The sequence below is a fragment of the Eucalyptus grandis genome, chromosome 2 (genome assembly GCF_016545825.1).
Source record: "Eucalyptus grandis isolate ANBG69807.140 chromosome 2, ASM1654582v1, whole genome shotgun sequence".
Lineage (NCBI taxonomy): Eukaryota > Viridiplantae > Streptophyta > Magnoliopsida > Myrtales > Myrtaceae > Eucalyptus > Eucalyptus grandis.
This window is the reverse complement of record NC_052613.1, coordinates 3,603,517-3,631,513: the sequence shown is the minus strand read 5'-3', so window position 1 is coordinate 3,631,513 and position 27,997 is coordinate 3,603,517. Positions and strand designations below refer to the sequence as shown.

Below are 27,997 nucleotides of genomic sequence, written 5' to 3'. Positions count from 1 at the left end.
TCTCTCTCTCTGTATCTCTCTCTTTCTTTCTCTCTCTTTCTCTGCATTTGTGCAGTGTATCTTCATTCTTTTTGACTTTTCTGATTCCACGTTTTATCCGCAGAGAGCTTCCTTATCGAATGAACAAAAACCCCAGGACACCAAACACCAGCCCGCACGAAACTGTGACCCCTCTCCCCCTTCTCCCTCAAGAAAAAATAAAAGATAAAGACTTTCCAGTTGTTCTCTTTTCTTGGGTCCTTCTCTCTCTCTCTCTACACCTCTGTTCTCCAAATCCCACCATTTTTACCTCACCAGTTTTGAACCTAACACGCCCCCTCTCTCTCTCTCTCTGAAATCTTGAGCGGTGTAAAGGAGCGTTCTTTACTCTACAGTTTCTTCATGCTTCATCTGCTGTAAGTTCCTTCCTCCTTTCGCATTGTTCTTCCTCGCAAGCTCTCTTTTTTCTCCCATGGTTGTCGCCGAGGACGAAAGGGAAGTCGTGGGTATTTCTTTGTTTGGACGCAACGTGGGTCGTTCGCGTGCGAGAACCGTGATTTCTTCCCGAGCCCAGAATTTCGCCTTTTTTTCTTTTTTGATGATGATCTTGGCCTGATGATGGCGTTTTTGCAGGGAGGGTGCAAATTTGTGCAGCGAAACCTCTCGCCCGACAAGCGCTGTGGAAAAGTTTGAATCTTCTTCTTCTTCGTCGTCTTCTTCTTCGGTGGGTGATCTGACGCTCTCATCTCTCACTGAATTCAGGGTCATCTGAAACGAGTCGTGCATTTGAGATTAAGCCCTTGAAGGACTTGCATTTCAGTGCCCGCTTGAGTGCAAAGTTCATGAAAGAACCCTCTGGGGAATATTATAATACCTGAAATGTCCCCCGCATTTCAAGTTCCTTGGCAAAGATCGATCAGTTCCTTATTATCTACAATACATGTGGAATCTGCCAGAACTTTGAGGCTACATCAGTTTACCCCATTGAGAAGCAAGCCTCCTTGAGGACTTCCAAAATGCTGGTTGAGCTTCAAAGAAAAAAAAATCATGTTTTCTCTTTAGCATAACGATCGTCATTTAGTTTCTGTTATTATTATTATTTATTTTTTTGTTGAAGATTTCATTCTAATATTGAAAATTTGGTAGCTGATCAGGCTTGTGGTCCCTTACTTAGTGCATTAACTAAGCGTATTATTGTAGCACGGTTACTGGACGGATAAGATAATTAATGAGTAATTGAGATGATTTATTCTGGGAACGGCTTACTTTACTCTTTTTTGATTATATTGAAAGCTTAATGTTTAGCATATTCTTTCTGAAGGGCGATATAGACGTAATCTTGATTTTGTACAATCACGGCCAATTTGGAAATTGGAACCCAGTACATCAGTTCAGTCATCTTTGGAAAATTCTAATTTTTTCGTATAGTATGATGCTCTTTCTCACTGTTGTTATGGTACTGTTGTTCCTTCATTTCTATGCTTAGAACCACCACTTATCATGTTATTGAAGCCTATCCTGAAAAATAGATATGTTTCCACCTCAAGTGAACTAGGAGCACCTTTTGAATTATCTGATAAAGCTATATTTCTTCAATCATATTACTATTGAATACCAAGCTTAGTTGTGTTCACGTTTTACACGGTTATGGATTGCAAGATTAGAGGGCAATACTCTATCCACAGGTATGAAAATTGACTCTAATCCATGTGTGAGATTGAGTTGCATAATTTTGAATATCCTTTTGGTGCCCGAAGTAAAAGTACCTAATGAAGAATGTGAAAGTTGACATGGCATCTCTGCATCTGTAGATATACTGCATTTCCATGGGTAGTTTGCCCTAAGTAATTATCAGATCTAAAAATGACTATGACTATAGGATGCGTGATGTGCGTCATTCCCTGCAGGTATTTTTAGAGGATTCTTCAAGAAGGGTTTAAGTTCTGCACCAGTTCAACTTCTTGAGGAGGGAATAACGCCGATATATTCACTATGATGCTGTCGAGATCTTGCATAAGTTTATTGGACTTGGCATCTGGGGACATGATGAATTTTCCTCATACTCCAAGGAACCTTCCGAGAGTGATAACCGTACCGGGAATTATTTCTGACATTGAAGACGAAAGCACTAGCAGCGAGTTAAATATATCATTGTCCAAGCCTCAGGAAAAGATAATAATAGTTGCCAACTTTCTGCCCCTAAATTGTCAGAAGGACTTGGAATCTGGCAAATTGCATTTTAGTTTGGATGAAGACTCGCTTTATTTACAAATGAAGGATGGATTCTCAGCCAAGGCTAATGTGATTTACATTGGATCCTTAAAGATAGATGTAGAGTTGAGCAAGCAAGATGAAATTGCGCAGGAGTTGTTGGAGAAGTTCAATTGTGTTCCCACGTTTCTGTCTCCGGAGATTCAGAAGAGATATTATCATGGATTCTGCAAGCAGCACTTGTGGCCTCTTTTCCATTACATGCTTCCCATGTGCCCTGAGCTTGGCAATCGTTTCGACAGAGTGCTTTGGTCGGCCTATGTTTCCGCTAATAAAGTATTTGCAGATAAGGTCATGGAGGTGATAAATCCGGAAGAGGACTATGTGTGGGTTCAAGACTATCACCTCATGGTTTTGCCGACTATTCTGAGGAGACGGTTCAATCGGGTTAAGCTGGGGTTCTTTCTTCACAGCCCATTCCCTTCGTCAGAAATCTACCGGACTCTGCCTGTCAGAGATGAAATACTGAAAGCGCTCCTAAATGCAGATCTGATTGGATTCCATACATTTGATTACGCCCGTCATTTTCTTTCTTGCTGCAGTAGAATGTTGGGGTTAAACTATGAGTCCAAGCGAGGTTACATCGGACTTGAATATCTGGGTCGGACGATCTACATTAAGATTTTGCCCGTTGGTGTGCACATGGGAAGGCTAAAATCCGCGTTGAACCACTGCTCTTCTGCTGCCAAAGCCATTGAAATTCAGAAACAGTTTCAGGGTAAAAGGATTATACTAGGGGTCGATGACATGGACATCTTTAAAGGCATTAGTCTAAAGTTACTCGCCCTCGAGCAACTCCTGAGACAGCGCCCAGATTTGCAAGGACAAGTGGTGATGGTTCAAATTATGAACCCTGCCAGGAGCACTGGGAAGGATGTTCAAGAAGTGAAGAAAGAGGTCTACTCGACTACCAACAGGATAAACGAAATGTTTGGATTCCCAGGCTACAAGCCAGTAATTTTAATCGACCATCCCATTTCTTTTTATGAGAAGAGCGCCTATTATGCTTCAGCAGAATGTTGCATTGTGAATGCTGTGAGAGATGGAATGAATCTGATCCCTTACAAGTACATAGTCTGTAGGCAAGGGTCTCAAACAATCGATGATGCTTTGGGGGTAGCTGCTGAGACCCCTCGGACTAGCATGCTTGTTGTCTCGGAGTTCATTGGCTGCTCACCTTCATTAAGTGGGGCCATCAGGGTTAATCCATGGGATGTTGATGCGGTTGCTGATGCGCTCAACGTAGCCATCACAACATCTGCAATTGAGAAGCAGCTTAGGCATGAGAAGCATTATCGTTACATCAGCTCCCATGATGTAGCATATTGGGCCCACAGCTTCATGCAGGATTTGGAGAGATCATGCAAAGATCACTATAGAAGGCGTTGCTGGGGCATTGGTTTTGGCCTGAACTTCAGGATCTTGTCTCTGTCTCCAAGCTTTAGGAAACTATCTGTTGAAACTTTAGTCTCTTCTTATAAGAGAACTAATAGGAGAGCTATATTTCTGGATTATGATGGAACGCTGGTCCCTCAAATTTCCATCAACAAGACCCCAAGTCCTCACGTCATCTCCGTTCTGAATGATCTCTGCGATGATTCGAGCAACACTGTGTTCTTAGTTAGTGGCCGGGGCCGAGATTCTTTGAGTGGCTGGTTTTCGCAATGTGAGAATTTGGGTATAGCAGCCGAACATGGATATTTCATGAGGTATATTGTGTACACAGGTCCCTTGTCTATATATAATTGACAGTGGCTATGAACTTTCATTTGCTTAAACCATCACTGGAGGTTAAATTTGGCTCTTTCTTGTAGGTGGAGCAGGGCAGCAACTTGGGAAACTGGTCGGTTGGAGGCTGATTTCAATTGGAAAAGGATTGCTGAACCCGTAATGACACTTTATACCGAGACTACTGATGGCTCCTACGTGGAGACTAAGGAGAGCGCTTTGGTGTGGCACTACCAGGACGCTGACCCTGATTTCGGATCCTTCCAGGCCATGGAATTATTAGACCATCTCGAGAATGTTCTTTCGAATGAGCCTGTAGTCGTGAAGAAGGGTCAGCATATTGTTGAAGTGAAGCCACAGGTGCGAACTCGCAGTTCTCTCTTCTGTCCTATGTTTTCAGTCTTCGTTCTTATTTTCTTTGTTCCTGGCAAAATTTGCAGGGAGTGACCAAGGGCTTAGTGGCGGAGAAAGTTCTTTCCACTCTGAACGAAGGCGGGAAATTGCCAGATTTCGTTTTGTGCATTGGGGATGATAGATCTGACGAGGACATGTTTGAGAGCATTACTACAAGCGTGGCTTGCAGTTCTTCAGCACCAGAGATTTTCGCATGCACCGTCGGTCAGAAGCCCAGTAAAGCTCGTTACTACCTAGACGACACGATAGACGTTTTGACGTTGCTTCAAGGCATGGCTGCTGCCTCAAATTCAAATCCCTCATGCAGAAGAGAGATCTAGCCACATGAATAAAGCTACACTTGACGCTCGGGATGCGATGACAAGATTTTTCTCAACACAACCACACGGAATCGGATAGCGGGAGGGCGAGGCAGCCATATGATCAGGTAGGCTTGCTTTTTTCTCCGGCTGGACGAATCCTTATTGTTGGTTGGTCGAGAAGGTTCAGGCATGTCGTAGGGCCGACGCATTCGCTCTGCACCTTTTTGCTGCAAAGCGAAACGGCTCGAGACCCTCTTGTTGCTCGCATCTCGGGGGTTATAATTCTTTGTTGAATACCGTTCTCCCTGTTTTCTCTTTTCACATTTCACTGGGGGCTGGGTGGAAAAGCATGGTTGTACATATTCTCTTGGCGGTGGAATGCTCTGGTTGTATACTCAGTTTACTGGTCAAATGTTCGACACAGCTAAAGCCTGTACTGACAATGGCATCGATAGTGAACTTGCTCTGCTGAATTGCGAATGGTCGACTTACACTCCGTCACCATTCGTCGGAAGTTCGTAGTTGCAGAAAACTGCTGTTCTGCAGCACGAAGCATGGAATGGCCATATTTCTCAGTAATAGTGCTCTTAATCTGCACTTGCCAAAGCAGAGAGAAGACTTAAAATGCAACCTTTTGCCTTCAAGAACCCTCTCTCTCTCTCTCTCTCTCTCTCTCCTCCAGGTCGCGGAGCCGCCGGGTTGCGCAGCATCTCGGGCCGATTCTCGCGTGCGAAATTAACACGACCCATTTCGATCCCGCCTAAGATACCATCTGGGTCGAGATCAGAAATTATTCATTTGCATGAACGAAAAGCGTGCAAAGGTATCCTTCGCTTTGCCTTTGCTACAACGTTAATGCGCGTTGATGGTCGTGGTGGTCATCGCGAGTCGAGAAAATCCATGATCTTTTCGGAGCTGGCAAGGATACTCGGTGGCGGGGCCCGCCGGTGTCGGAATTCGTCCCTTTTTGCTACAGGCCTAAAGGTCGCGATTCCCGTCAATCAATCAATCATCCACCGCCACCCGATCCCCGGGGCCCACCTCGGAATTATGCTCTCCCGCGAAGCACCAGATCATCGCCCACCTACCACCGCCGCTTCCAGCGCAACGGGCATCTAACGACTACCTCCGCTCCTCGCGAAGTTACCAAAACACCCTTTGGCGCCTTGCCTAACAAAAGGGAGAATTAGGCCTTGAATTAGGGATCTGGACAGTTCGATCATGGGTGGATGGTTGGTACTTCTATCTTTGCAATTAAATTATTTCGAAACGAAATCGGGTTTGATGAATCATAACAAACAAAGTTAGGTACCTTGTATGATTAGCGTAGGAAAAATAACACAACCAGTTTAAAATTTAACTTAATGTGTAATATGATCTTCAACTTTTAATTTATTCAATGTGGTCTATAAACTACAACCCAATGCGCAATAACATCCATGAACTTTTATTTTATATAATATTTAATATATTCCTGAACTATATACAAATGTTCAATGTTATTTATAAATTTAAATTAATGGTATGATAATCTTGGATAATTTCATATAATTCATAGATTATATTGAACATTTATTAAAAATTTAAAGATAACACTGCATATTAGAAAAAAATTTAGTGACTAAATTAAATAAATTAAAAATTCAATGTCGACGTTGTAGATTGGATGGTTCAAAAACTATGTGCATGGATATCTCACTAATGTAACAATAAATAAATAAGAAACGATTATGATATGATTAATAATGCTCTTTAATTTTGTTGGGTAAGCAAAATGTTCGATTATGATAGCATGAGCTGGATCACCTTTAGAACCATATAGGAAGCACATAAAATGAATATTTTTCTTTATAGATTAATGGTAACATGAAATGTACATCATTTTTAATATATGGAAAGAGACGATTAATGGAGAGAATATCTTCTGCAAGTGGTTGAATAATTGTTCAGCTTTGGAAAGTTAACATTAGTGGCAAAATATTAAGATATAGAATATAATTAAATTATTTCCCAATAGTTCATATATATTTTTTGTTAAAATAGGAGAGTAGTGCAGCCAAATTTAATGGTTGAGGATTAGGATGGAGATTGAGAAACCATAAAAGCTGTCATGTTAAAATGGGAGTCAACCGTTTACCGGAAGAACAAGTAAACCCCACTGCCCTCGACAGCAGAAGAGACGCTCCGGAAAATCTCATTAAAACCGGGATTTCCAGTCATCCTATCTCCTCTATATTTATATAAAGAAGCCCATGATTTTCCCTCTCGTTGTAGAGAGAGAGAGGGATGACGTCGTTTCGAGGTCCGGAGATGAAGACGGAAGCATCAGCCATGGCGGCGGCGCCGGCCGACGAGCCCGACTCGATGCCCGAATACCCATCGTCGCCCTCCACCTGCTGCTTCTGCATCCCCGCTTCCGCGCCCGCACGCCGCCCCCGCCGCCCCCGGGCAGTCCTACTGGGAGCGGGTGGGATCGGGCGGCCGCCGCGGGGCGACGGCGGCGACGGCGGCGTGTGGTCGCGCGGGCTCCGGGCCCTGAAGAAGCTCCGCGAGTGGTCCGAGATCGCCGCCGGCCCCAGGTGGAAGACCTTCATCCGGCGGTTCAACCGGAAGGCGCACCGGCAGGGGCGGTTCAACTACGACCCCCTGGACTACGCCCTCAACTTCGACGAGGGCCAGGGCGAGGACGCCGACGAGGAGGGCGGCGAGGGCGGCGGCGGCGGGTTCCGGAACTTCTCCGCCCGGTACGCCGCCTTGCCCGGCGGGGCCAAGTCAGCGCCGGCGCCGGCGCGGGCGGTGGATCTAGGGAGGGTGGCGGAGGTGCCGGTTTTCGCGTAGCGGGGAGGCGCAGGCCCGGCTAATTTTAGGCGAACCGTGAGCGGAGATCGGCTGGCGTGCTCCGGCGTGCTGGTCGACGTTGCCGGCGCGGATCATGCGGCGGTGCCACCTCTTTTTGCTGTTTAGAAATTCTTCAGAAAGATAGGATTTTTATTATATTGAAAAGATCACTGTCAGCGTAGCGTGCATAGATGATGAGATGACGTTAATGTCTGTATAGAGTTTGGGTTTGAAAGTACTTGTTGGGAGTAACTTTTATTTGTGATGATACAAATGTTGTCGAATTCATTCGAGGATTGATCAATTTCAATGAATAAATGAGGCAAAACCAAAGTCCCCTTTTCTCTTTTTTCTCCTTTTCCCTCTTTGCCATCGGCCGGCGAATTGATTGTGTTCCAGGACTAAATTTGTCCTTGTTTGAGATATGTTCCAATTTAAGGGCTCTTTTGTGTTAAAAAAGAAAATGGCCACACTTTTAGGTCCCTTCGGAGATGGTTCCTGGTAAGTATGATGTGCCTTCTATGACACGCCAAAAGTAATGATATGACCTTGCTTGATTATTGTACAAATGCCAAGCTATAGACAAAGAAAATTTGTAAAAATGAGCTATGAATTGGAGATTCCCCTTTGATATGAATGGATGGCAGTCAAAAAGTAGGATGATAAGGAGATAAGAAGATGCAGTCGTCAAGCTGCACTTTTGAAAAAGAACATGGCTGCTCTTTCCTAGTAAGTATGGCCTGGTTTCTATGATGCGCCACGAAGCGATGACATGACCTGTTATATAACGTGTACCCTATCTAAGAAAATTTGGAAAAATGAGCTATGAATTGGAAATTGACCTCGGAAACAAATGGACTGCAGTCAAAAAGTAGGATGATGAGGAAGGAGGAAAGAAAGATGCAAGCTTGGAGCTGCACTTACACATGTCTTGACATCGCAGGCAGGGCAGGCAGACTGCGCGGATCCAGCACTATTCTGGGATTAAATTTAATCAATGATTGAAACGATTGAACTTCCCCACAAAATGAACCACGCCTACTAGCTTTGATGGCGACACCAGACGTGGAAAGGCAATATCCTAATCCTTATCTCCTAATTAAATACAATATCCCTCACTAATTACTTGCTGCCCACAATGAGAAAACATGGATTGCTTGCTCACTTTATTACTGTGGGCAGTGGGTTGGTCTTATCACTCAGGTAGGATAGGACAACATGAAAAGCATTTCCATCTGGGTGGGCCGACTCCGACAGCCCAACGAGCACGGCGTTCGTCGAAACGGGCCGAGCTCATGGGCCATGAATCGGGTCGAACTTGAGCCAACGATTGCAGACAGTCCTCATATGTCAAGTTCACTCCTTTTCTCAGCATACTTACAGGTGCATTTGTGCCAGTGAACATGTGACCCGAGCCATAATCATGGTACTGCGGTGTGCAAGATTTAGAGAGTTCTTTTCCTAAGTAAAGAGTGAGCCCGATGACGGGACTAGCGTGACGAAACACTGTGTAAGGATCTGGGGGAGGTCGAGATCAAGATGCAGTACATGCCTGAAAAGGACAGGGCTAGATAAACAGAGTTAAAGCCGGTTCAGTTATTAGAACTGCTTTCGTTGCGATGCGCGATTCGTCATATAATGCTTTGGTCAAATTGTTATCTAATGTCTTGTTACTTTATTCAGCCGAGGTTATATACTTAGCCCTCACCTCTAAAATGCCACAGAAAAGCAGACAGAACAAAAGCTCAGGCATCTTCATTGATTCTTGAATTTGTCTGAGAGATTCGCAGGAATTAAAGATAACAAGAAGATAGATATTGAAAAAGTATCTGCTTGCCTATGTGAACTAGAGAAGTCACCAAAAAAAAACTCGAGCCAGCACCTAGGCTAAATGGCTCCTAAATGGGACATCTCATACTAATTTCGAGATAGCTAGAAAGAAACATGAAACTGTTGGGGTCTGCAGTAATCTATGTAAATTAGATCTGGAAACAAAAAGTCTCAAACTTCCTCAATCGCACCATCATTTGGTACTCCTGCTGGTTGACGAGCGACAACAACATGATCATTCGGAAAACTCGGGCCTCTGCTGTTCTTAGACCAAAGCCAGATTTTGGAAACAGAGAAGCTTTCTCCCCTTGACCTCCCGCTGATCTTCTTCCCCTCTTCATCCCCCGGAGAGATCCGATACTGTCGCCCCCTCACATTTCCATTCTTCAAAACAACCCTCGCGTTGTGGGTGCAAGGATTGGATAAAGCCACTTGCAGGTCCATAGCACCCTCCACATACTGATACGAACCCATTGAATAGCATCTTCTCGAGTCCAAACGGCAACTACTAGTCTCTTCTTTTATCTCCCTGCTCTCTTCATCCACGTTCAAGCTCTTAAACTTTCCAAGCCTCACAGAAAAGACCCTCTTTTGGCTGTCCTTTTCTTCATCTATGGCAAGTTTTGGACCACAGTGAGCTGCATTTTCCACATTAATGGGAAATGCACTAGGCAATCTCCAAGAATCATCTAAGTTGAGCGCTTGCGGGCCAGCCACGGCACCCGTGTTCACAAGGGACCCTCGACAAAGTGGGCACGTCGAATTGGAAAGAAGCCATGTGTCGATGCAACTGATATGAAAAGCATGGCTGCACGTGGGAAGCAACCTGAGCTTGTCATTGTGCGAGAATTCACACAGACAAACAGCACAATCAAATGGTTCCTTCAGCCCGATGATTTCTTTGTAGTAGAAAACGGGCAAAGCATCTACCAAGGTTTGTTCGAGGCCGGAATCGTGCAAACGAAAGAGCTGCTGAAGCTGCCTCTGAAGGGCATGAGAGTCCGAGCTCTCCGTGTACCTATTGGAGTCATAGATGGATGTAGATGGCCTCCTTAAGAGGAATCTGATGAGCAGATGAAGCAGACCGGAAATGAAGACGACAGCAGCTAGAATTACGATGAACAGGAGCAGTGCGGGGCTAATTCGAGTGGAAGATGATTCCGGAGTTGATTCTGTGCCGTAGCTCATGATGTAAGGACTTGACGATGAAAGGAGAGGTGACTGAGGAGGAGCATATGTCAAGCTTCCATCTTGTTGCTTCCTCCTATACACAATACTAGACATCTTTTCAGCTCACAAACTTGGAAGGCTGACCACTCTATTCAGCAGAAGCAAAAAAGCTCGCTCTGGACATATCTACCAGTACATGCTACATAACAGGGAATCATATCAAACCTCAAAGCACGAAATACACAATACTAGACATCTTTTCAGCTCTCAAACTTGGAAGACTGACCGCTCTATTCAGCAGAAGCAAAAAAGCTCGCTCTGGACATATCTACCAGTACATGCTACATAACAGGGAATCATATCAAACCTCAACTTATTAAAGCTAAATGGTCTCAATATGGAGACCTTGTGGGACGAAAGCGACTAACTTTGCGAATTCATTTTGGTGTTTGGACAAGAAAGACAGACATGTGAAGAGCAAGAGAGTTCAAAAGCGCAAAAAAAAGGGAGACAGAGTTGGAGAGCACCTGCCTTTCTTCCGAAGAGAAAGAAGCGTGAATGGAATTGGATTTTATTATGCTGCTCTCAAGGCCTCAAGAGGGTTCCATCGTCTTTGGTTAGTTGATGGCTGTGGGTCCTGCTTTGAATTTCTTTTGCGCCACAGGAGGTCCCTGAAACAGGGGATTTTTCTTTGTTTGTTTCTGATAGAATATAGAAATGGAAAGTCTCACAAAATAAAATAAAAAAAGGAAAAAGCTAGAAAAGGGCAGTGAATGGTGTGATGGCTAGAGGAAGAAAACCTGAGAAAAGACTCAGCAGTCAATGCAGAACCAGCTCCATATCCTAGATTTTCAATCATAGGCAAAGGCCCGGGCACTTTTTTCTTTTCATCAGGTTCAACACAGCCCTGGGCAACTCTTTTGATAGTCCAAAGCTTTTCGAATTTGGCCTTCCAACACCAGCTATATTCAAAGAACGGTGGCCAAACGTATTTGACGGGTTTACTCGCGCGACACTGAATTACTCCTGGTCTACCTGGAAATTATCGCGTCGGAAAGGTCATGCTGACACTAGAAAAGGGCTCAAAGCCGATGCTTTTAACGTCATTCCCAGTCTCCTCCATATCATTGGGCTCGAAGACATTTTATCAAAAAGTTGGGGGATGAGGCAGACCAAGGGGGAATTGAACCATGATTAAAGGTCCACCATTACACACAACTTGATTGTCCACAGTTGCGTTCGTGACTTCTTTATTCATCAAGAATCTATCAAAAGCAACACCAAATGATGGGTTTGCCGTGTCATTACATCTGCCTAATCTCGGCAGCAAGGGTCTGTCAACCTTGGCCTATAGTTTCATACGACCCACGAGCGCAACAAGAACATATTTAAGCATCGAATTTTCCCTCTTCTTTGAGCTGTGCAAGACCTGTAAGGTGAAGACAAAAATTTGTAAGAGGGTCAAAACTTCACTCGCTTAAAGGGACATTTTGACCCCGCCTTTGATCACGGGTCTAGCAGGAGGAGTAAGCACTGCCTGCATCCGGTTCATGTGATTCCTTCCCAACATGGCCATGGCATCCATCCAATTGCAATGGAGAAATCTCTGGGGGGCCTGAGAAATATCAGGTGAAGTCCCTGTCCTGAATCAGGAATCCAAACCATGGCAGATGCCAATGATGATGACAGAGGAGAAAATCAGCATTGGTTGTAACCAATTATTTTTTTCTCATAATAAATGATGGTGGGACCAAATGAGCCTTTTCCCATCAGGCATGGAATGGGATCTGTCTGATCTGATGGATTGTGCCAACACGAGCAGGTGATCATGGCTAAAACCTCCACGCTTTCTGTTAACGTTGACAACTCTGGGGATGTTAGTTGATGATGCCCCGGACAAGAAGTCACCCCCTCCAAGATGACATTTTTTTTGGTTAGCTTGGATCTTGACTTTGACAAAGACGGCCAACCGAGGTTGGATGGCGGGAGAAAATGGGGCTGTCCACTGATCTATTGACACGTCAATCACGGATCAACCACTACCGTGTGATGTGAAGACTTTGTCGTGGATAATTTATTAATCACCGCAAGACCCTCCACCAGTCATGATAACATGGGACGACCTTGCTTTAACTAAGTCAAGTATTTGTTGGGCAACAGTTGATCAAATGGAATAGGCTGGGCTGGGGTTGAGTTAGGTTGGCAGGGCTTCGGCTCGATATGGGAAGCTGAAAGAACATGGTATAGATGGGCCCGTAAAAGGAGCCCTTGCCTAGTTCCTCTCTTACAAACTTAAGTATCACAAGGGATTTAGCTTGGGCGCGGGTCCGGTTCGATGCCCGGTTTCTTGGGCGGCCCCCTCTTCTCAGTTTTCACTAGGATGTTGAAGTTACCCTCTTTTCTTATCCCCTGTAAAAAGATGATGAAACCAAGGATTAAGGCAGATCTAATTGATAAGAGTTAGGCCTGATTCATGAGCAGATTCAGTGAGTAGGATGAGAGCAGGCTTGCATTTTGTTACTACTTACCATGGGAGCCAGGTAGCAGTAAGTAAAATTGTGCCAGATGTAGTAAATGTCATTTATTATACTGATTATCCCTCTAGGATTCCAAGAAGATTGCAGCTCAAATAACATTGCAATCATCCAATCATAATTTCAACTCAAGTAGTCAATACTCCACAATATGAAATTATACATTTCCTATGGTTGAGCAACAAGTGCAATGACAGAAGCAGACACAGAAGGACCTGAGAATCGACAATGAGTTTTCTCTAGCAAATGCTTATTACTCATCAGTCATCATGCGCTCCTTCAAATTAACTTAAATGATCTTGACTCCAAGGCGATGGATCTCTCGTCTCCAAGGTGATTGATCTCTCGTCCTCTTCCTTGATTGCATTTATCTTAGCCGAAACCTCCTTTGTGCTCGGCCTTTTGGTTGGAGAGGACGCAACGCACTGTAGTGCTACTTGCAACAAGTTCACCATCCTTTCCTTGTTGACGCCCTCTGCAATCAGGGCGCGGTCAAACACCTCTGCAGTCCATTCCTCCCTAACCACCGAGTGCACCCATGTTGCCAAGTCGAATCTGCCATCTTGGACCATTTTACCTGTCAGTAGCTCCAGAAGAATCGCACTGAGGCTGTATATGTCAACGTCACCCTTGAAGAGAATATGATCACTTTCATGGTCTTCGGCTGGTGTGATCTTTGCAAAACTTATGCTTCGGGAAAGTTCCGGCTGTACTTGGTTCTCAGAGGCCATTATTCCGTACTCGCTAATGCACGGATCCATGTTCTTGTTGAACAAAATGTACGTGGATTTGAGGTTGCCATGAGCAATCCCATCTTCACGAAGTTCCTTGTGCATGAAGGCCAAAGCCTCAGCTATTCTGGATGCTATGTTCAGTCTGCTTCCCCAGTCAAAGCTATCATCATCTTTAGACCCTGAAATCCACATTACCTCTATAAAAATCTGATGAACATGGATGCTCAAGCAGTTGATCTTTTACTTCTATATCCTATCAGCAGGAGCTTAATGCTTGAGAATGAAGCAATTCAACGTACCATGGAGGAGTTTGAAGAGGCTGCCATTGGATTGATGCTCATATATCACTAGCTTCTCTTGCTTTGAGCAATAAAATGCCACTACCGATAGTACATTCGGATGCTTCCCCTGGTCCATCTTCAGCATCCTCCTTTTGAACTCTTCGCTCGAGATCGCCCTCTCTTTGATCCTCTTCACAACCAATGTAGGGCCATTGTCAATCATGACCTTGTAGAGCGTCCCACGCCTTCCCCTCCCAAGCAGCTTGGCTGGAGCTCGGAGCAAGTCCTCAAACTTTCCTTGGCCAAGGAACTATTTAGAATCACAAGAGCTGCGGGAGCCACTTCGCTATCTATAGATGTCATCGAGTACTCTGACCTACATTCACTGGTTTTAAATTCATCACTGGAAATGGCATTCATCTTGATGCTATTATCGTCCGTGTTGGATTCTGCATTCTCTACATCATCAGTCTTCTCATGTTTTGACTTGCTTTTACTTACTATTTGGTAAATGACGAACAATCCTATCACTGAGCTGAGGAATGCGTAGCCAGTGTATACGAGGAGGCAATCTGTCGACCACTTCTTCGATGCAGCCTTTGATGATAGGGATGGGGGACATGGATTCGGTAACGGTTGCCCACGTAAACTAGGATTCCCAGAAAAGCTGTCTGCACTAAAACGGCCCCTTACGTCGGGAATTTGGCCGCTAAATTCATTGTTAGAGACATTAAATGCCTCCAAGTTTGCGAATCCGAACTCGGGAAGCTTCCCCCGGAAATAGTTGTTTTGAGCTAGGAACGATAGCAAGCCGGGAATTTTATGCAAACTCAGCAGTTCTCCAGTGAAGTTATTGTTCGATATGTCCACCCTCGTTAAGTTACTCAAGTGAGAAATGCTTTTCGGGAGTTGTCCAGCGAACCGATTGCCGCTTACGTATAAGTGGGTCAGATACTTGCAATTCGCAATCTCTGCAGATATTTCTCCACTTATGCCGTTGTTGTTGAGGCTTAGGACTTGAAGAGATCTTGCACCGCAGAGAGAACCAGCATCGAATGTCCCAATGAGATTGAGCTCGTCGAGGATGACTTTTAGTACAGTTTGGGTGTGCGAATCGCAAGTAATGCCCATCCATCCGTGAGTACAGGGGTCTGAATTCATGTTCCAGCCCCAGCTCTCATTTCTATTGGCCTTATCTGCGGGTAAGAGTTGTTCCATGAATCGAACTAACGAGCGCTTGGTGTCATCTGCTTCTGAAGCTGCTGATGTAAACAGAAGAGAAATTGGAATGAGGAGTACCCAGATGGGCGCTTGCTCCATTCGGGAAAGGACCGAAGCTAGTAGAAGTGGCTTGGAATTTGATAAATGCATTTGCCCAAATCTTTATACTCAAGCGGGTTCGGCTATCTGGTAATGTGGAACGAGGAGTACGTGACAAGGTTGGCATACATAGAAAGATTATGAGATTGAACAGAAGGAATCAAAAGTGAGATAAAGGCATATCCCCGGAAATTTTTTAACCGGGAGCCGGCGCCTGAAATGGTCTATTTTAACCTAATCAGATGTCCTGAACAGGCACGTTGCCAAACACTACTGATTGATGGCATGAGTGAGCATTATTTTAACCACAGTACTAGCTGGTCAAGAACTTCATGTTCGTATTTTAAGGAGAATCTGGGATCATGGGGAGTTCTTAGTTTTTTCTGCATCGATGGGGTAACAGAATATGACAAATCGGAAATATTAAAGAGCACCTGCATTTTCATGAGCAAATCAAACCACAGAAGTGAATTTCTTCGGACGGATGCTTGAAGACGCAGAGTGAGATGTACCTATTCGGCTTGATAGGAGTAATGCTAAAGTTACGTTGTCAGAATAAAAACACGTTCGAGTACAATGGGGAGCTCCAATTTGAGAGGAAAACAGGAACTAAGTGACAATATCTAAGTGACAAGGATCATCCCTATCTGTTACTAATCTAATCATACCAACATTTGACCAATTCCAACTAACCTATCATTACTTCAGCGGCCTTCTAATGATTACGGCTTTGGTCCGAACACTCGCCGTCGATCACCCCTAGTCTTGACCACGTCTTAGCAAGAGGTACAGCACACTCAAACATACAGAAGGAGAAAAAACTGTTGATGTCCATGTTCCCACTGATGAACAGAAAAATCCTACATAGACATGTACAAGCAGATTACATCAAAAAATTAAGACATCAATTGAAAGGCTTAATCTGGACCGGATAACGTACTATCAGCAGGCCTTAGGACGTTATACTTCAGCATAGGTTGAGTAATTTAAGGGAGCAGTTATGGGCTTCTGGCCACATCTTCCACAAAACCCGAATTTCAGTCTTTCTGCTGAAGCAAGGATGCTTCCGGCAGTCCATCTTTGTCACATTGATCCAAGGGATACTATCAATTGAACGGCGTTGGTCATTCAGAAATCACTTACCTATCAGTAACCCAAAATGGGCATATAGTGTTGCAGTGCATTTTCATATTACATCGAGCCCGTTCTACTTTCACAAACTCAGCGTTAGCTTGCTGGCCGGTTTGTACAACCAGAATCAAAAAAGGAGAAATCCGCATCTCCTGGAATGAAACGCTCTCCTTTCTCAATGAGAAATCTACAGATCTCAGACCAAAGAACTTCCCTTTCATCTTAAATTAAGTACAACCTAACGATATCGACCTCGCAACCATCTTCAATCACGTGCCCATTCTAACTACCTCAGAAGACTACTCTAACCATGCCTTTGTCCTATGCACAGAGCTTGACTGGAATCTAATCAATCCTTAGAAAGGCACGAGGACCAACCGGTCAAAGCATCTCCAAAAACAGAGAAAGATTGGCAGCGCATGCTAGAGTACAGTAAACTGATTAAAGGTAAAAGGTTGCTCAAAGCATACATTTGAGTCGTCATATCATCGTCTCCTTTCTGTAACGTGGACCATTGATCAGATTTTCATGCGCATTTTGCTTTTTCGAAGGAGTATGTCAGCGAATATCCTATAACACCGGTTAAGCAGGCCAATTTCAATTCTACTAAATTAAAAAATTCCGCAACATTCATGGTGAATGAATTTTCATCATCATATTCCGGATAATGTCTTTTCAAAATTAGCCATTTTCCGCGTAAAAGAAACAGTTTTTGAATCATCAGGTGATTCCAATCTTTGTCAATCGCCTTTGCATTCTTAGTATTGGTAAGTACTTGAAAAGAAATGGAAACAGCGTATGGCATACACTGTATGCACATCTTGGGCATGATTGCCGAATGGTTGGCTCTTTGCTGACCCAAATACCAGAGTTGAGTACCATTTTGATTTACTCTCAGCAGGTGTGGATGCATGTGTAGAAACACAGAGAGACGAAGAGAGCCCGATCACCGCCGTGCCGACGGACCCGATAGCTGTCGGAGCCTCGAAACCGACTCCCACGCCGTCCCGCCCGCTAAACACAGGCCGCTTCCAATCCGATGCTGCTCTTTCGACCAATGAGCAGGCCACTTTGTTCGACTTTAACAAGTTCTATCTATGTCCTCACGGAAGTGGTACGTCCAAAGATCCATAAAAGATGTCTTTTTTCAGTACAAAAATCCTAAAACTTGTTGCCACAGTGCATTTATGTCCTAAAGTTTCGATTTTTTTAATACATTTTTCCTATTCGAAGAAATTAACGTTCTTGTCGTCTCTCTCTTCACTTTCCCAGCCAATGGGGAGCTCGAGAACCGCGCACGCAATCCTTCTTAACTACTACTGGCGGCCAAGCTTAAGCCAGCTCCTCCCAGCACCGACGGCGACGCGCGGCGGCGAGCGACGGCGATGGAGGCGAGGCCGTGGCTGCTCCGGTCGCTGCCGGTGGCGGCGATGGTGGCGATCGAGTGCCTCGACGTGGGCCTGACGACGCTGAGCAAGGCGGCCATGTCCAGAGGGATGAGCCGCTTCGTCTTCCTCGTCTACTCCAACGCCCTCGCCTCCCTCCTCCTCCTCCCTGTCTCCATCATCCAAAGGTAATCTTTTTCCCCGCCATTTCCGTCGCCGTTTCGTTTGCTCGTTCCTCCGCCGGCGCGGCTGATCGGCGGCGGTTGCTTTTTCGTGCGAGCTCGTGGCAGGGAGAAGAGGCCCCCGCTTACCTTCTCGGTGCTCTGCAAGTTCTTCTTCCTTGCGCTGGTCGGGTAAGTGATAAAGGACGGAACTTGAGAGCTTTGATCGAGTGAGTTATGTTGGGGTTGCTCTGTCTTTGATCATCTGCCTTGATTGAGAGTTCTGTTTTGTAGGATAACGACGATGCAGAATTGCGTATTCGCTGGAGTGAGCTATAGTTCGCCCACGCTCGCTTCTGCTATGGGGAATTTAGTACCCGCTTTCACCTTTTTGCTGGCGGTTAGCTTCAGGTTCGCCTTCGATTTTCCAGCATTTAGCGCGGTTCGCGGCATGGATAATTCTCTTGTGCGAGCGAGTGATCGAATAGGCCTGCAATTCCAGGAGCAAAAGTAGTAGAAATGAGAGTATCTCCGTGATCTCGATAGGAACTCCAGCTAGTTTAGAAAATCGATGCTTCCGAGTGGGAATTCGGTGTAGAATTGTGATCTTTGCGAGTTGAATTGATGCCATCTTCTTTTGCCGCTCCTGTAGGATTGAAAAATTGAACTTGAGGAGCTCGAGAAGCCAAATCAAAATTCTTGGCACCATGGTGTCCATTTGCGGAGCCTTAATCGTGACGCTGTATAAAGGTCCTGTAATAGGTGGTGGCATATCTGCTATTCCTTACCCTGATGAGAGCTTACCAACAACACAACCCAGCAAAGCTTTGTTGGCTGGTGTCCCTAATTGGGTTATCGGTGGCATGTTCCTGGCAGCCGCTAGTTTATCTTTGGCAACATGGAATACGGCTCAGGTAGTGTGCGAACTTTCTTTGCTATTTCTCACGGAAATGGGGCCAACTGACTTTTGCTGTTCATTTAAAGGCAGCAGTTCTGAAATCGTATCCATCAGAGGTGACTTTGGTCTCCTTCTGTTGCTTCTTTGGGACTCTTCAATCTGCAGTAGTTGCTCTAATTGCAGAAAGAGATCTAAAAGCTTGGAAACTAGGGCTCAGTATTGAGGTCATTGCAGTCATCTACACAGTGAGCATTAATATAACTTTCAAGTTTGACAAATCTTGTTTACCATCTTGCTGTAAAATTTACATGTTTTTATTTTTGCCCTTTCTCCAAAGGCGATAGTTGGGAATGTGGTGACCTTTTGCGTTTGTTCCTGGTGCATACACAAGAAAGGTCCTACTTTTGTGGCAATGTTTAAACCCTTAAGCATTGGTATAGCTGCCATAATGGGTGCCATTTTCCTTGGTGATGCCCTCCATGTCGGCAGGTAAGAACCTTCTTCACCACCCCTTACTTCTCCACTGCCAGTCACCCCAGCTTACTGTCAATCACTTGGTGTCATAGATGTTGTGTAGTTGGTCAGCATTTCAATAGAAAGAAATTAGTATGAAATCAATAAATATTTTGAGGCGAGGAACATGTTTGAGTGTTACACAAAGGCTATATTGGAAACCGGCCAAGCAAAAGATATATTTGGAAAGGAAGTAGCACGTCTTGAATCTAATGCGCTCTCCTCTTTCATTTTCTGCAACTGTCGATAGTTTACATTCTAGCATCAGAAGACAGTCACAAAACTAAAGCGATGGTCAGTTATCTAAAGATCCTCTATCAAGTAGATTGGGTAAATGATTGGCATGTTAAGATTTATTAGTCAGCATTCCCATCAAGTCGAGTGCATTGTCAAGCCATCACTCCAGTTTCAGAGAAAGAACATGTTAGAAATATATGGCATTAATCAGCAACTGTCTAAATGGATGTCACCAAGATGCAGGAAGTACTTCAACTCTTATTCAAACCTTATTTACATGCTGAGGAGTTCAAATGAGGCATCATGGAGATTGGCTATGGACAACTGAGAAAAAATCTTTTGTTTGATGATTTATTTTCCTGATATTGTTGTTTGTGATGATAAAAGATCCATTTTCCCCAGATAATGAGCTTCCTTGAAATTCTCAATGACATAATCCCTGCTCATCAAACTTTTGACACTGCTTACAATATGTAGAGTATTCACAACTTTTTATGCTTCGTGTGCAGTGTCGTTGGAGCTGTTGTAATTGTGGCTGGCTTTTATGGGGTTATTTGGGCAATGTCTCAAGAAGAAGAGGATGGTAGAAATTGCACAAGTGGTGAGCTGCAATCACCTTCCCAGAAAACCCCGTTACTTGAGAGCCACGTGAATATAAATTAAGCTGGTTAGTTTCTTTTCTTTAAGATTTTTCCTCCATGTATGCCGACTTGTGCAAAATATTCAAAATTATGTGCAATAATTATCTTAGATCGCAGTACTAGTTCTACTATCAAGAAGGCGTGCACATGCAATGGGGCTGTCCTTAGTACAAGTGTTGACAAGTGGTCAGCTATTCATAAAAGCAATCTTAGATCGCAGTATTAGTTCTACTATCAAGAAGGCGTGCACATGCAATAGGGCTGTCCTCAGTACAAGTGTTGACAAGTGGTCAGCTATTCATAAAAGCAATGACCTCAATCTAGTCTAGGAATGACCTTGTCCCTCCGTTGGTCCAGATAGAACTGGCTAGTGCATTGTGAAGTTGTACTTATGCATATAGAAAATTGCGATGTTGCTTTTGTTTTCCCTGATGATTGTAATGCTTTCTATAATAAGAAAGGTGGACTGGGCCTTGATCTTCCTATTCATCTTGTATGAGTTATTCACGAGCATATAGTGAAAAATGGTGTCCGTATGTATTCTGGGGCTCCAGGACGCTTTTCTGTATATGTTGTTTGATTCTTGAGCTGGTAGTATAAAGCTCCTTCCCGGTGCTAACTAAAGATGGAGTACCTACTTGCACTTTATGACCAGGCAATCATGTGGTGCATGCCTTTCTCTCTGTACTAGATACTTGCAGCTTGCGGTTGTGTTTGGTTGGACCCTGCCACCTGCTGCCACCCGTTGAAGGTAGGCAATCTACATGAATGCTAGATTGCTAATGGCATGGGACAACGAGCATAATTTTAGTTGGCTTGACAAGCTTCCAGGATTGGATTATATGTGTATATCTCCCTCTTCCCATCTCATTTTCTTCATCTCCACAGAGGTTTATTCCAAGACCAAAATTCATATTGCCATGGAGGAAGATAATTTATCTAGCACTGATGGTAAAAGAATAATCTTTTCGCTTGTTATCATTGCTTACTTTTTCTCCGGCTGTAAGAATCCCGCGGATCCCATTGCTTCCTCATGGATTTGATCCCAGGACGTGCCCATTGCACGGATGTGTGGCTTGGCATCATTGCTTAAACCTTATTTATGCCTTCCACCAAACCCTCTTAAAGCCCTGTAATTATTCTAGATTTTCACTTTGTCGATCTTCAGAGTTATCTTTTGACTGGTTGGTCTTGAACTAACTTCTCTCTCTCTCTCTCTCTCTCTCTCCCGTTATTGCACTCCAAGCTTTATTTTCTTTTGATAAATCTCTTAACCACAGAAGTAACTTCAGTTCTGTTTTCACAAGATTGAGGAACAAGCCATGCTAGAGATCATCATCAAGATAGACGTGGACTGTCAAATAATATTAAACTTGTTGGACATTATCCGGGACATCGATAATCCATATAGTAAAGTTGTAGTTTTTGGATATTTGATAGCGGAAAGAAATCATCGAATCGCGCTTCATAAAGGGAAAAGAACAAACGAATCTCTCTTTCTTTCCCTCTCATTTTTTGCAAAGTTATTGTCGTTTCCACAGGTCGGCTTCCAGAGGTCGGCTGGTAAAAAGAGCTGCTTGCGGGCCCTGACATCTCCACCGGTCCGTTCTTATGGAGTCATTGATGTTTTTAGGGATCAACTTGAGCCGATTCAGGCTGGATCTTGTCAGTGTTTCATCGTTGATGGGTCCGTTGATCATACGTTGGTTCTTGGCCTTTTCTGAGGTTGTTCATAAATGATTGTCGGATTGCAAACGCCATACCAGTCAAGTCAAGCGTTCCCAAAACGGTTGATTTCGGTGTTGCGTTGACTCTGTCTTGCCCATCACGGTTCTTTGCCTGGACCAGAGAAAACATCGGGCCATCATGTGATGGCATATGTAGAATTTTTTTTTTTTACTTTGGCTCATTAAATGTGACAACCTTGAAGATTCCTATGGATGGTCCTTTCCCATAAATTCTTAAAAAGTGCGGTCACGCCCTTGCTTAAATCATACTCATGCACACGACGTGCTACTTTTTGGTACCGAGGTTCCGGGTTCGAAATCACATTCGCATCTTTTCTGAATCGAAAAAGTTGCAATTCACACAGCTACCTTTCGTGAACATTTGTTAGAGTTACCTTGCGCTGCTAACATCAGATCGTCAAGACCTTTTTTTGTAAAGAATTTATTAATCACATGTGCTAAAAATTGGGAAGAGAAAAATAATCCTAGCTAGAACATATCTGCTAAAAAGCTGGAAACTTTACTCCTAGTGTTTACATAATAAAAAGGCTTTGCTTGGGCGTTGGCAAGTTGATTGGACTCCTTGGAAAATCCAAGTCCGCAGTCTCTCTCTCTCTCTCTCTCTCTCTCTCTCTCTTTCTCTTTCTGTGGACGTGAGGTTGACGAATGGGGAAGTTGTCTATTATTAAGAGCAAGGCGATATTGTATTGAGGAAAGATCGGAATCGAAGGGAATCCCATGGCCAGAGCGTCCCGGGTTCTTCAGTTCGCCAAGTGGGTAGTCTCAAGAACGACGAAGGACTGCGGAGGACGATCTGCTCTGCGGCGGCGACAGCGGGCGAGCGAGGATCATGTGATCATCCGCCCCGCTCACTGACTTCCGCTGTCCCTTTGGATTCAAGAAAACCACCCCCATTAAATCCTCCCCACCTAACCCACCGCGAGTTGGGTTTTGATCCTCCGAATTTTTAGCTTCTTCAGTTTCATCCTGTCCGTCTGTCTCTCTCTCTGTTTCTCTCTCTCTCTCTCGACGTTCTTGAAATGGCTGCGAACGCATCGAAATTCATCAAGTGCGTGACGGTGGGCGATGGGGCCGTGGGCAAGACTTGCATGCTCATCTGCTACACCAGCAACAAGTTCCCGACTGTATGTGTGCTTTCTTTTCCCCGAAAGATTTCTCTGGGGAGCTTAAATTTTTTTTCTTTCGTTCGACTTTATGGGTCCTTGTTTCTGGGTTTTGCAGCTTTTGCCCTTTTCCTCATAGCACCGATTGCTTTCTCTTCACTTCTGTTTTCATCGCAAGAGTGTTGTTCAGTATTGGTTTGAGATTTCACTGAAAATTACGTGTTTGTGGAGAGGTTTCCTTGTCTTTCTTCTTTATGTAATTTATGCAGGACTCTTAGCTTTTGTCGAGCAGTGCCTTTTACCACTTTGTAGCGTTTCTTGTTATTCCAGTCTAAACATTTGTATATTTATCAGGACTACATACCCACAGTGTTTGATAATTTCAGCGCTAATGTGGTGGTTGAAGGCATCACCGTCAACTTGGGTCTTTGGGACACAGCTGGTGAGGAATTGGGACTTTCAGATCAATTCCAGTTTTCCACATATATTTTATATTGGGTAGTTTCATACATATATATCTCTGAGTCAGAACTTATGAGGGAACTGGGTTTACTGCGACTAATTTGCCATGTGGGTCATGGCATTGTCTCCCGTGACGTACTTTTACCATTTTGTAGGGCAGGAGGATTACAATAGATTAAGGCCCTTGAGCTATAGAGGAGCAGATGTCTTTGTCTTGGCCTTTTCATTAGTTAGCCGTGCTAGTTACGAGAATGTCCTGAAAAAGGTAAGCTGGGAATTCGCGCATTAAATTTCCTAATTTTTCTTGCGCGTGTATCTCAACTGTCCGCTCCTGTCTTGGCCAGTGGATCCCAGAACTCCAGCATCATGCTCCTGGCATTCCTCTTGTCCTTGTAGGAACCAAAATGGGTGAGTAGAAAGAATTTATTTTCACAGTAGCGAACAGATTTCAAATAAGTCTTCTTTTGCTTTCTGTTGCTTCTTATCAAATCTGAATGTCGGGTACAATACACAACTAACTGAATATTGTTATTGCTCATTGGTGGATATCCCCAATTAATGCACTTACTAATGCCTCTCACTGGGTTCTGGCTTTTCTATTGACATTTAGATCTTCGTGATGATAAACACTATATGGCTGATCATCCTGGACTGGTTCCCGTGACCACTGCTCAAGTTAGGTTTCCGTTATCGGTCAGCAGTATTTTTCCTGTGGTGTACATCGGTCCCTGTTGTTGATTGCCATTTTTTATACTCAGGGTGAGGAAATGCGCAAACAGATTGGTGCCATGTATTACATAGAATGCAGCTCAAAAACTCAGCAGGTAAAGTACAGACTAACCTGTATTGACATACATGATTTCTTTAATTGCATCTAGCATTATGACGGTTAGAAATGTAGGGAGTCTGGGAAATGGTTGACTTTTATTTATGAAAAGATAAAAGGAAATCATCAAACATTAATGACTGACCCAGACCTGTCTGCAACCCCAAAAAAAAAACAAGTTCCAGGAGCTTGGTTGTAGTAGTATACGAACTTAATTGTGATTTCAAGTGAGCATCAATGAGCGTTTCCTGAGGTTGAAGAAGGGAACTTTACCTGTCCTTAGGGTGTCATCTGATGAACTCCATACCAAAGCATTCAGTGGAATCTGATATTAGATCCTCTAGGTATATTGCTCTGCTAGCTATTTGACCTTTGATTACTCTCAATAGCTGACTGTGTCATCACCCGATATCTTGATTCTTGAGATTGTGGGTGCTTATCCTTGTTGTTACTCGGACTTTTAACTTCGAGTGATGTCCCTATGCTAATGATCTGATGCATAAATACATCAGCATACTGATGCTTGCTCTCTGATGCAAATGCAGAATGTTAAGGCAGTGTTTGATGCTGCAATCAGGGTAGTGATCAAACCACCTCAGAAACAAAAGGAGAGGAAGAAGAAAAAACCACATCGAGGATGGTTTGTGTGAGTGCTGGAATTTTTCTACCTCTGAGGCTTATTACATTAACTGTGAAGGATATGCAGACTGTGTGAAGCTAAGTTTACTTTGTAGCACATATAATTGTGGGTGTTTTGGGTCAAGTCCAAGTCTGTGAGAACCATATATTTGTGGTTATCTATATTCATCTCTTAGCCGGATTGAGAGAGACTTAATTTCACAAAAAACACAAAGGCTTGCAGTTGAATTACCACTGCTTAATTTGAAATGGCTCACACATTTGCCCTTTCTGGCAGAGGGTGGTTTAGTCTAGCATTATTAAAAGAGTTAATTCATTGATGACATCCGCAAGTATAGAATTGACAAGTGAACCAGTCGAACTGTTACCTGCCTCTTACTGTTTTTCATGTCACTGGTTCAGAAAGCACTGATTAGAATATATCTTCTGTTTAAAGGTGGTAGGATGTTTAAAATATTCCTCTTACATTTTGCCATTGCCTTCCATTTGAAACTTTCCGTGCTTCTGGTACTTCACCTCTAACAACTACTTAGTACAGTGGTCATGCCCTAGTTAGTGGTCAAACTTGACTGCTTGAACTTTTTCCCCCTTATCCATTCAGCTGTTGAATTGCTTTTCATGTTCGAGCCAACCTAGGTTGGACTTGTGATCTACAGCTACCAGTAACTATATAGCATTTTAATCTTCCCATAGATCTCAGTTTTCCTTATAATGCGCATAAGCTTTTTTTGGTTCAGCTTGCTCCTATTAGAAACTAAGGATGTATTTGGGTTGACATCACTTAAGTCAAAAGGTAGTTATGTCTCTTTTGCCTAACAATTCAGACTAGGGTGTGTGGATTAGGCGCATGGCACAGTTTAATCTTTTCACACCTCCAAGTGTAAATAATTACATTTGAGCCATTTAAGGATTTGGGTTACATTCTACCTGGCCCATGAAATTAGTTGCATGTGAGGTTTACTCACCTCAGGTGGGTTTCCCATCATTAAAGAACATGTGAATTTCACATGATTTCAAATGAATTTTAACTTTGATCTTTACGTTTTTAAGCACTTGATTCAAGTGCATAACCATTTACTCTAAAAGTTTAAGTTATTAAAATTCGACACAAAATGTACGTAATAGCTTAATGCTCCCCTCTGCATGAAGGTCGATTTGATGATGAAGGCCTTATTTGAGAACCTGATAATGGGGAGTGAAAGAATTGCTTGACCTTGCTACCCATAATGAAATGGAAACTCATAAATGAGTGGAGGACAGTATGAGGAATTGAACTCGAGATTTCTAACTCTGATATCAACTTGAATTTGAGTGCACAAATGTCTAATCCAAAACTAACAATTAAAATATGATGAGATGTATTCGTTGTAACAGAGCATAAATACTTCTAATATTTGATATAAAAGTTATATCATAAATACTAGAAGGAGAAGTGAAAAGTTAAAAGTTAAAAAGTATGAGCCACCTCAAATCACCTAATGGTATTGCCAGTTTTAACATGGCTTGTCCCATGGTCCTCCAAAAAAAATTTCCCTGATCTCTTGTACATTTACTCTTAATTTTCAATTTGAAATATGCTTAAGACACTTCTGACAGAAATATTTTGAGAAACCAAATGATATTATATGACCTTCATCCTTGTAGTAATTTTTCAGCCTCGCTGTCAATCCTTACCTGGCCATTATCACGTTATCCCAAAGCCCAAATTGTCTGTATGATCTCTGATTTCAAACTTCCTTACCTCTTTGCATACTTGTTGCCTCTAGACCTTTTTGCTCTTGCTGTTAATGCTTCTATTGATTCTGTCAAAGTCCCATGAAGTCTCTCAACTATCACTTTGTGGATAAATGTTCTGCAACCACAGTAATGGATATAGCACAATTATTTGGTGCAAAAGAGCATAGCCATGTCAATGTATCTACCTTAAGAGAGGTGGGTGAGATTGAGTGGAGTGAAGCTAAGGGAGGTGGCAATGCTGCAAGAACCAATATTCTCATGAATGGAAATAGAAATGCCAATAGATGGTGTTTGGTGATGAAAATTATGAGAAACAACAACACAGCATCAGATGCATCCTGTAGATCACGCTTGATGGAATAGTACATCAATTGTGTTGGAGAAAAAGTTGTGAGAGGAAAGGACAACCTTGCGTTGGGTGCATCCCATACATTATGCATCTCCTTCCCAACCCCTAACTAAAAGAAAGTACAATCTTTATGGTACTTCTCAGACGGAAGGGCAAGGATCATTCTCTCTTCCCTTTGCCTCTCTGTTCAATTTCTGTCCTTCTGAGGCTTTATTTTATGAGTTAATAGAGGCAAAAAGTCTTTAGAATTGATTGCTGCCTGTTCTTTCCTGTCGAACTGTAGTAACATATGCTGGTGCTTGTGTGGATTGCAGGAACATCTTTTGCGGTAGGAGCTTCCCATGTCTGAAGTGAATTGCGCCTAAGCTGCTAGGATGTATATGTGCCGTCACTTCTGGTAATGGCTCCGTGTGAACGCTGACAAGGATTGGTTCATCATCAGACTGGCTAGTTAGCTGTTCATGTGTGTACTTTGTAGATAAATTTTCTACTTGCATGGCTTGTTTTCGGTTTTATTCCCTTAGCATTCGTTTTGCCATTTTGTGGCAATGACTGATGAAGTTGCATCTTTCCACTGATTTCCCTCTTTTGGTTGTGTAAAGCATTGAATATTCTACAGAGGAAAAAAGGAGAAATTTAATTTCTTAACGCTAGTTTTGCGTGCATCATATCTTCTTTAGTTATGTCCTGTTCTCACCAGTGTGGTTTCAACTTTGTCTGAGTCGAGTCCTGATAAGAAAAATGGTAATTCAAAGCTTCACAGAAT

The 27,997-nt window shown here is 43.4% G+C and overlaps 7 protein-coding genes across 14 annotated transcripts; 4 read left to right on the top strand and 3 right to left on the bottom strand.

Annotated features, from left to right (window-relative positions):
- Positions 1–13: 13 nt before the first annotated feature.
- Positions 14–5,324, top strand: LOC104418467 (probable alpha,alpha-trehalose-phosphate synthase [UDP-forming] 9). Of its 3 annotated transcripts, XM_018866936.2 has the most exons (6): positions 14–395; positions 613–666; positions 742–1,001; positions 1,887–3,959; positions 4,065–4,338; positions 4,419–5,324. In XM_018866936.2, exons 4-6 carry the CDS (start codon positions 1,972–1,974, stop codon positions 4,710–4,712), a joined length of 2,556 nt encoding a protein of 851 aa, XP_018722481.2. In that variant the 5' UTR covers positions 14–395; positions 613–666; positions 742–1,001; positions 1,887–1,971; the 3' UTR covers positions 4,713–5,324. The 3 variants fall into 3 exon arrangements, with proteins under 3 accessions (XP_018722481.2, XP_010028137.2, XP_039162552.1); XM_010029835.3 differs by lacking the exon at positions 742–1,001 and having other exon boundaries at positions 613–703; XM_039306618.1 differs by having other exon boundaries at positions 613–1,001.
- A 1,066-nt stretch (positions 5,325–6,390) lies between these two features.
- On the top strand, positions 6,391–7,878 carry LOC104418462. Its single transcript, XM_018866964.2, has one exon. The coding sequence runs from the start codon at positions 6,981–6,983 to the stop codon at positions 7,530–7,532; it is 552 nt and encodes a 183-aa protein (XP_018722509.2). The 5' UTR covers positions 6,391–6,980; the 3' UTR covers positions 7,533–7,878.
- Positions 7,879–9,267: 1,389 nt separating this feature from the next.
- Positions 9,268–11,203, bottom strand: LOC104418453 (RING-H2 finger protein ATL47). 2 transcript variants are annotated; one of them, XM_039305972.1, is made up of 2 exons: positions 10,900–11,203; positions 9,268–10,757 (listed from the first exon to the last, which is right to left on the bottom strand). In XM_039305972.1, exon 2 carries the CDS (start codon positions 10,644–10,646, stop codon positions 9,534–9,536), a length of 1,113 nt encoding a protein of 370 aa, XP_039161906.1. In that variant the 5' UTR covers positions 10,647–10,757; positions 10,900–11,203; the 3' UTR covers positions 9,268–9,533. The 2 variants fall into 2 exon arrangements, with proteins under 2 accessions (XP_039161906.1, XP_039161907.1); XM_039305973.1 differs by having other exon boundaries at positions 9,268–10,626; positions 11,060–11,174.
- A 2,147-nt stretch (positions 11,204–13,350) lies between these two features.
- LOC120290256 (probable inactive receptor kinase At2g26730) lies at positions 13,351–14,304 on the bottom strand. The gene is made up of 2 exons (XM_039306089.1): positions 14,100–14,304; positions 13,351–13,979 (listed from the first exon to the last, which is right to left on the bottom strand). The coding sequence occupies exons 1-2, from the start codon at positions 14,302–14,304 to the stop codon at positions 13,351–13,353; spliced, it is 834 nt and encodes a 277-aa protein (XP_039162023.1).
- On the bottom strand, positions 14,301–15,401 carry LOC120290254 (probable inactive receptor kinase At2g26730). Its single transcript, XM_039306084.1, has one exon. The coding sequence runs from the start codon at positions 15,399–15,401 to the stop codon at positions 14,301–14,303; it is 1,101 nt and encodes a 366-aa protein (XP_039162018.1).
- A 2,422-nt stretch (positions 15,402–17,823) lies between these two features.
- On the top strand, positions 17,824–21,309 carry LOC104418429 (WAT1-related protein At5g40240). Of its 5 annotated transcripts, none has more exons than XM_010029801.3 (8): positions 17,824–18,105; positions 18,208–18,270; positions 18,373–18,489; positions 18,731–18,992; positions 19,063–19,221; positions 19,314–19,465; positions 20,236–20,393; positions 21,059–21,309. In XM_010029801.3, the coding sequence occupies exons 1-7, from the start codon at positions 17,918–17,920 to the stop codon at positions 20,387–20,389; spliced, it is 1,095 nt and encodes a 364-aa protein (XP_010028103.2). In that variant the 5' UTR covers positions 17,824–17,917; the 3' UTR covers positions 20,390–20,393; positions 21,059–21,309. The 5 variants fall into 5 exon arrangements, with proteins under 5 accessions (XP_010028103.2, XP_018722499.2, XP_010028096.2 ...); XM_018866954.2 differs by having other exon boundaries at positions 21,023–21,309; XM_010029794.3 differs by lacking the exon at positions 21,059–21,309 and adding an exon at positions 20,485–20,935.
- Positions 21,310–22,711: 1,402 nt separating this feature from the next.
- On the top strand, positions 22,712–27,884 carry LOC104418419 (rac-like GTP-binding protein ARAC8). The gene is made up of 9 exons (XM_039307869.1): positions 22,712–22,730; positions 23,107–23,239; positions 23,573–23,660; positions 23,836–23,945; positions 24,025–24,088; positions 24,291–24,355; positions 24,439–24,504; positions 25,052–25,152; positions 27,546–27,884. The coding sequence occupies exons 2-9, from the start codon at positions 23,135–23,137 to the stop codon at positions 27,583–27,585; spliced, it is 639 nt and encodes a 212-aa protein (XP_039163803.1). The 5' UTR covers positions 22,712–22,730; positions 23,107–23,134; the 3' UTR covers positions 27,586–27,884.
- Positions 27,885–27,997: the final 113 nt, after the last annotated feature.

Coding starts and splice junctions, on each gene's coding strand:
- LOC104418429 (XM_010029801.3), top strand. CDS start 17,918: ATGGAGGCGAGGCCGTGGCTGCTCCGGTCGCTGCCGGTGGCGGCGATG. Junction 18,490..18,730: donor TTGCTGGCGGTTAGCTTCAG/GTTCGCCTTCGA, acceptor CCGCTCCTGTAG/GATTGAAAAATTGAACTTGA. Junction 18,993..19,062: donor CAACATGGAATACGGCTCAG/GTAGTGTGCGAA, acceptor GTTCATTTAAAG/GCAGCAGTTCTGAAATCGTA.
- LOC104418462 (XM_018866964.2), top strand. CDS start 6,981: ATGACGTCGTTTCGAGGTCCGGAGATGAAGACGGAAGCATCAGCCATG.
- LOC104418467 (XM_018866936.2), top strand. CDS start 1,972: ATGATGCTGTCGAGATCTTGCATAAGTTTATTGGACTTGGCATCTGGG. Junction 3,960..4,064: donor GAACATGGATATTTCATGAG/GTATATTGTGTA, acceptor TCTTTCTTGTAG/GTGGAGCAGGGCAGCAACTT. Junction 4,339..4,418: donor TTGTTGAAGTGAAGCCACAG/GTGCGAACTCGC, acceptor CAAAATTTGCAG/GGAGTGACCAAGGGCTTAGT.
- LOC104418453 (XM_039305972.1), bottom strand. CDS start 10,646: ATGTCTAGTATTGTGTATAGGAGGAAGCAACAAGATGGAAGCTTGACA.
- LOC120290256 (XM_039306089.1), bottom strand. CDS start 14,304: ATGATTGACAATGGCCCTACATTGGTTGTGAAGAGGATCAAAGAGAGG. Junction 13,980..14,099: donor CCTCTTCAAACTCCTCCATG/GTACGTTGAATT, acceptor TGTGGATTTCAG/GGTCTAAAGATGATGATAGC.
- LOC104418419 (XM_039307869.1), top strand. CDS start 23,135: ATGGCTGCGAACGCATCGAAATTCATCAAGTGCGTGACGGTGGGCGAT. Junction 24,356..24,438: donor TTCCCGTGACCACTGCTCAA/GTTAGGTTTCCG, acceptor TTTTATACTCAG/GGTGAGGAAATGCGCAAACA. Junction 24,505..25,051: donor GCAGCTCAAAAACTCAGCAG/GTAAAGTACAGA, acceptor ATGCAAATGCAG/AATGTTAAGGCAGTGTTTGA.
- LOC120290254 (XM_039306084.1), bottom strand. CDS start 15,401: ATGGAGCAAGCGCCCATCTGGGTACTCCTCATTCCAATTTCTCTTCTG.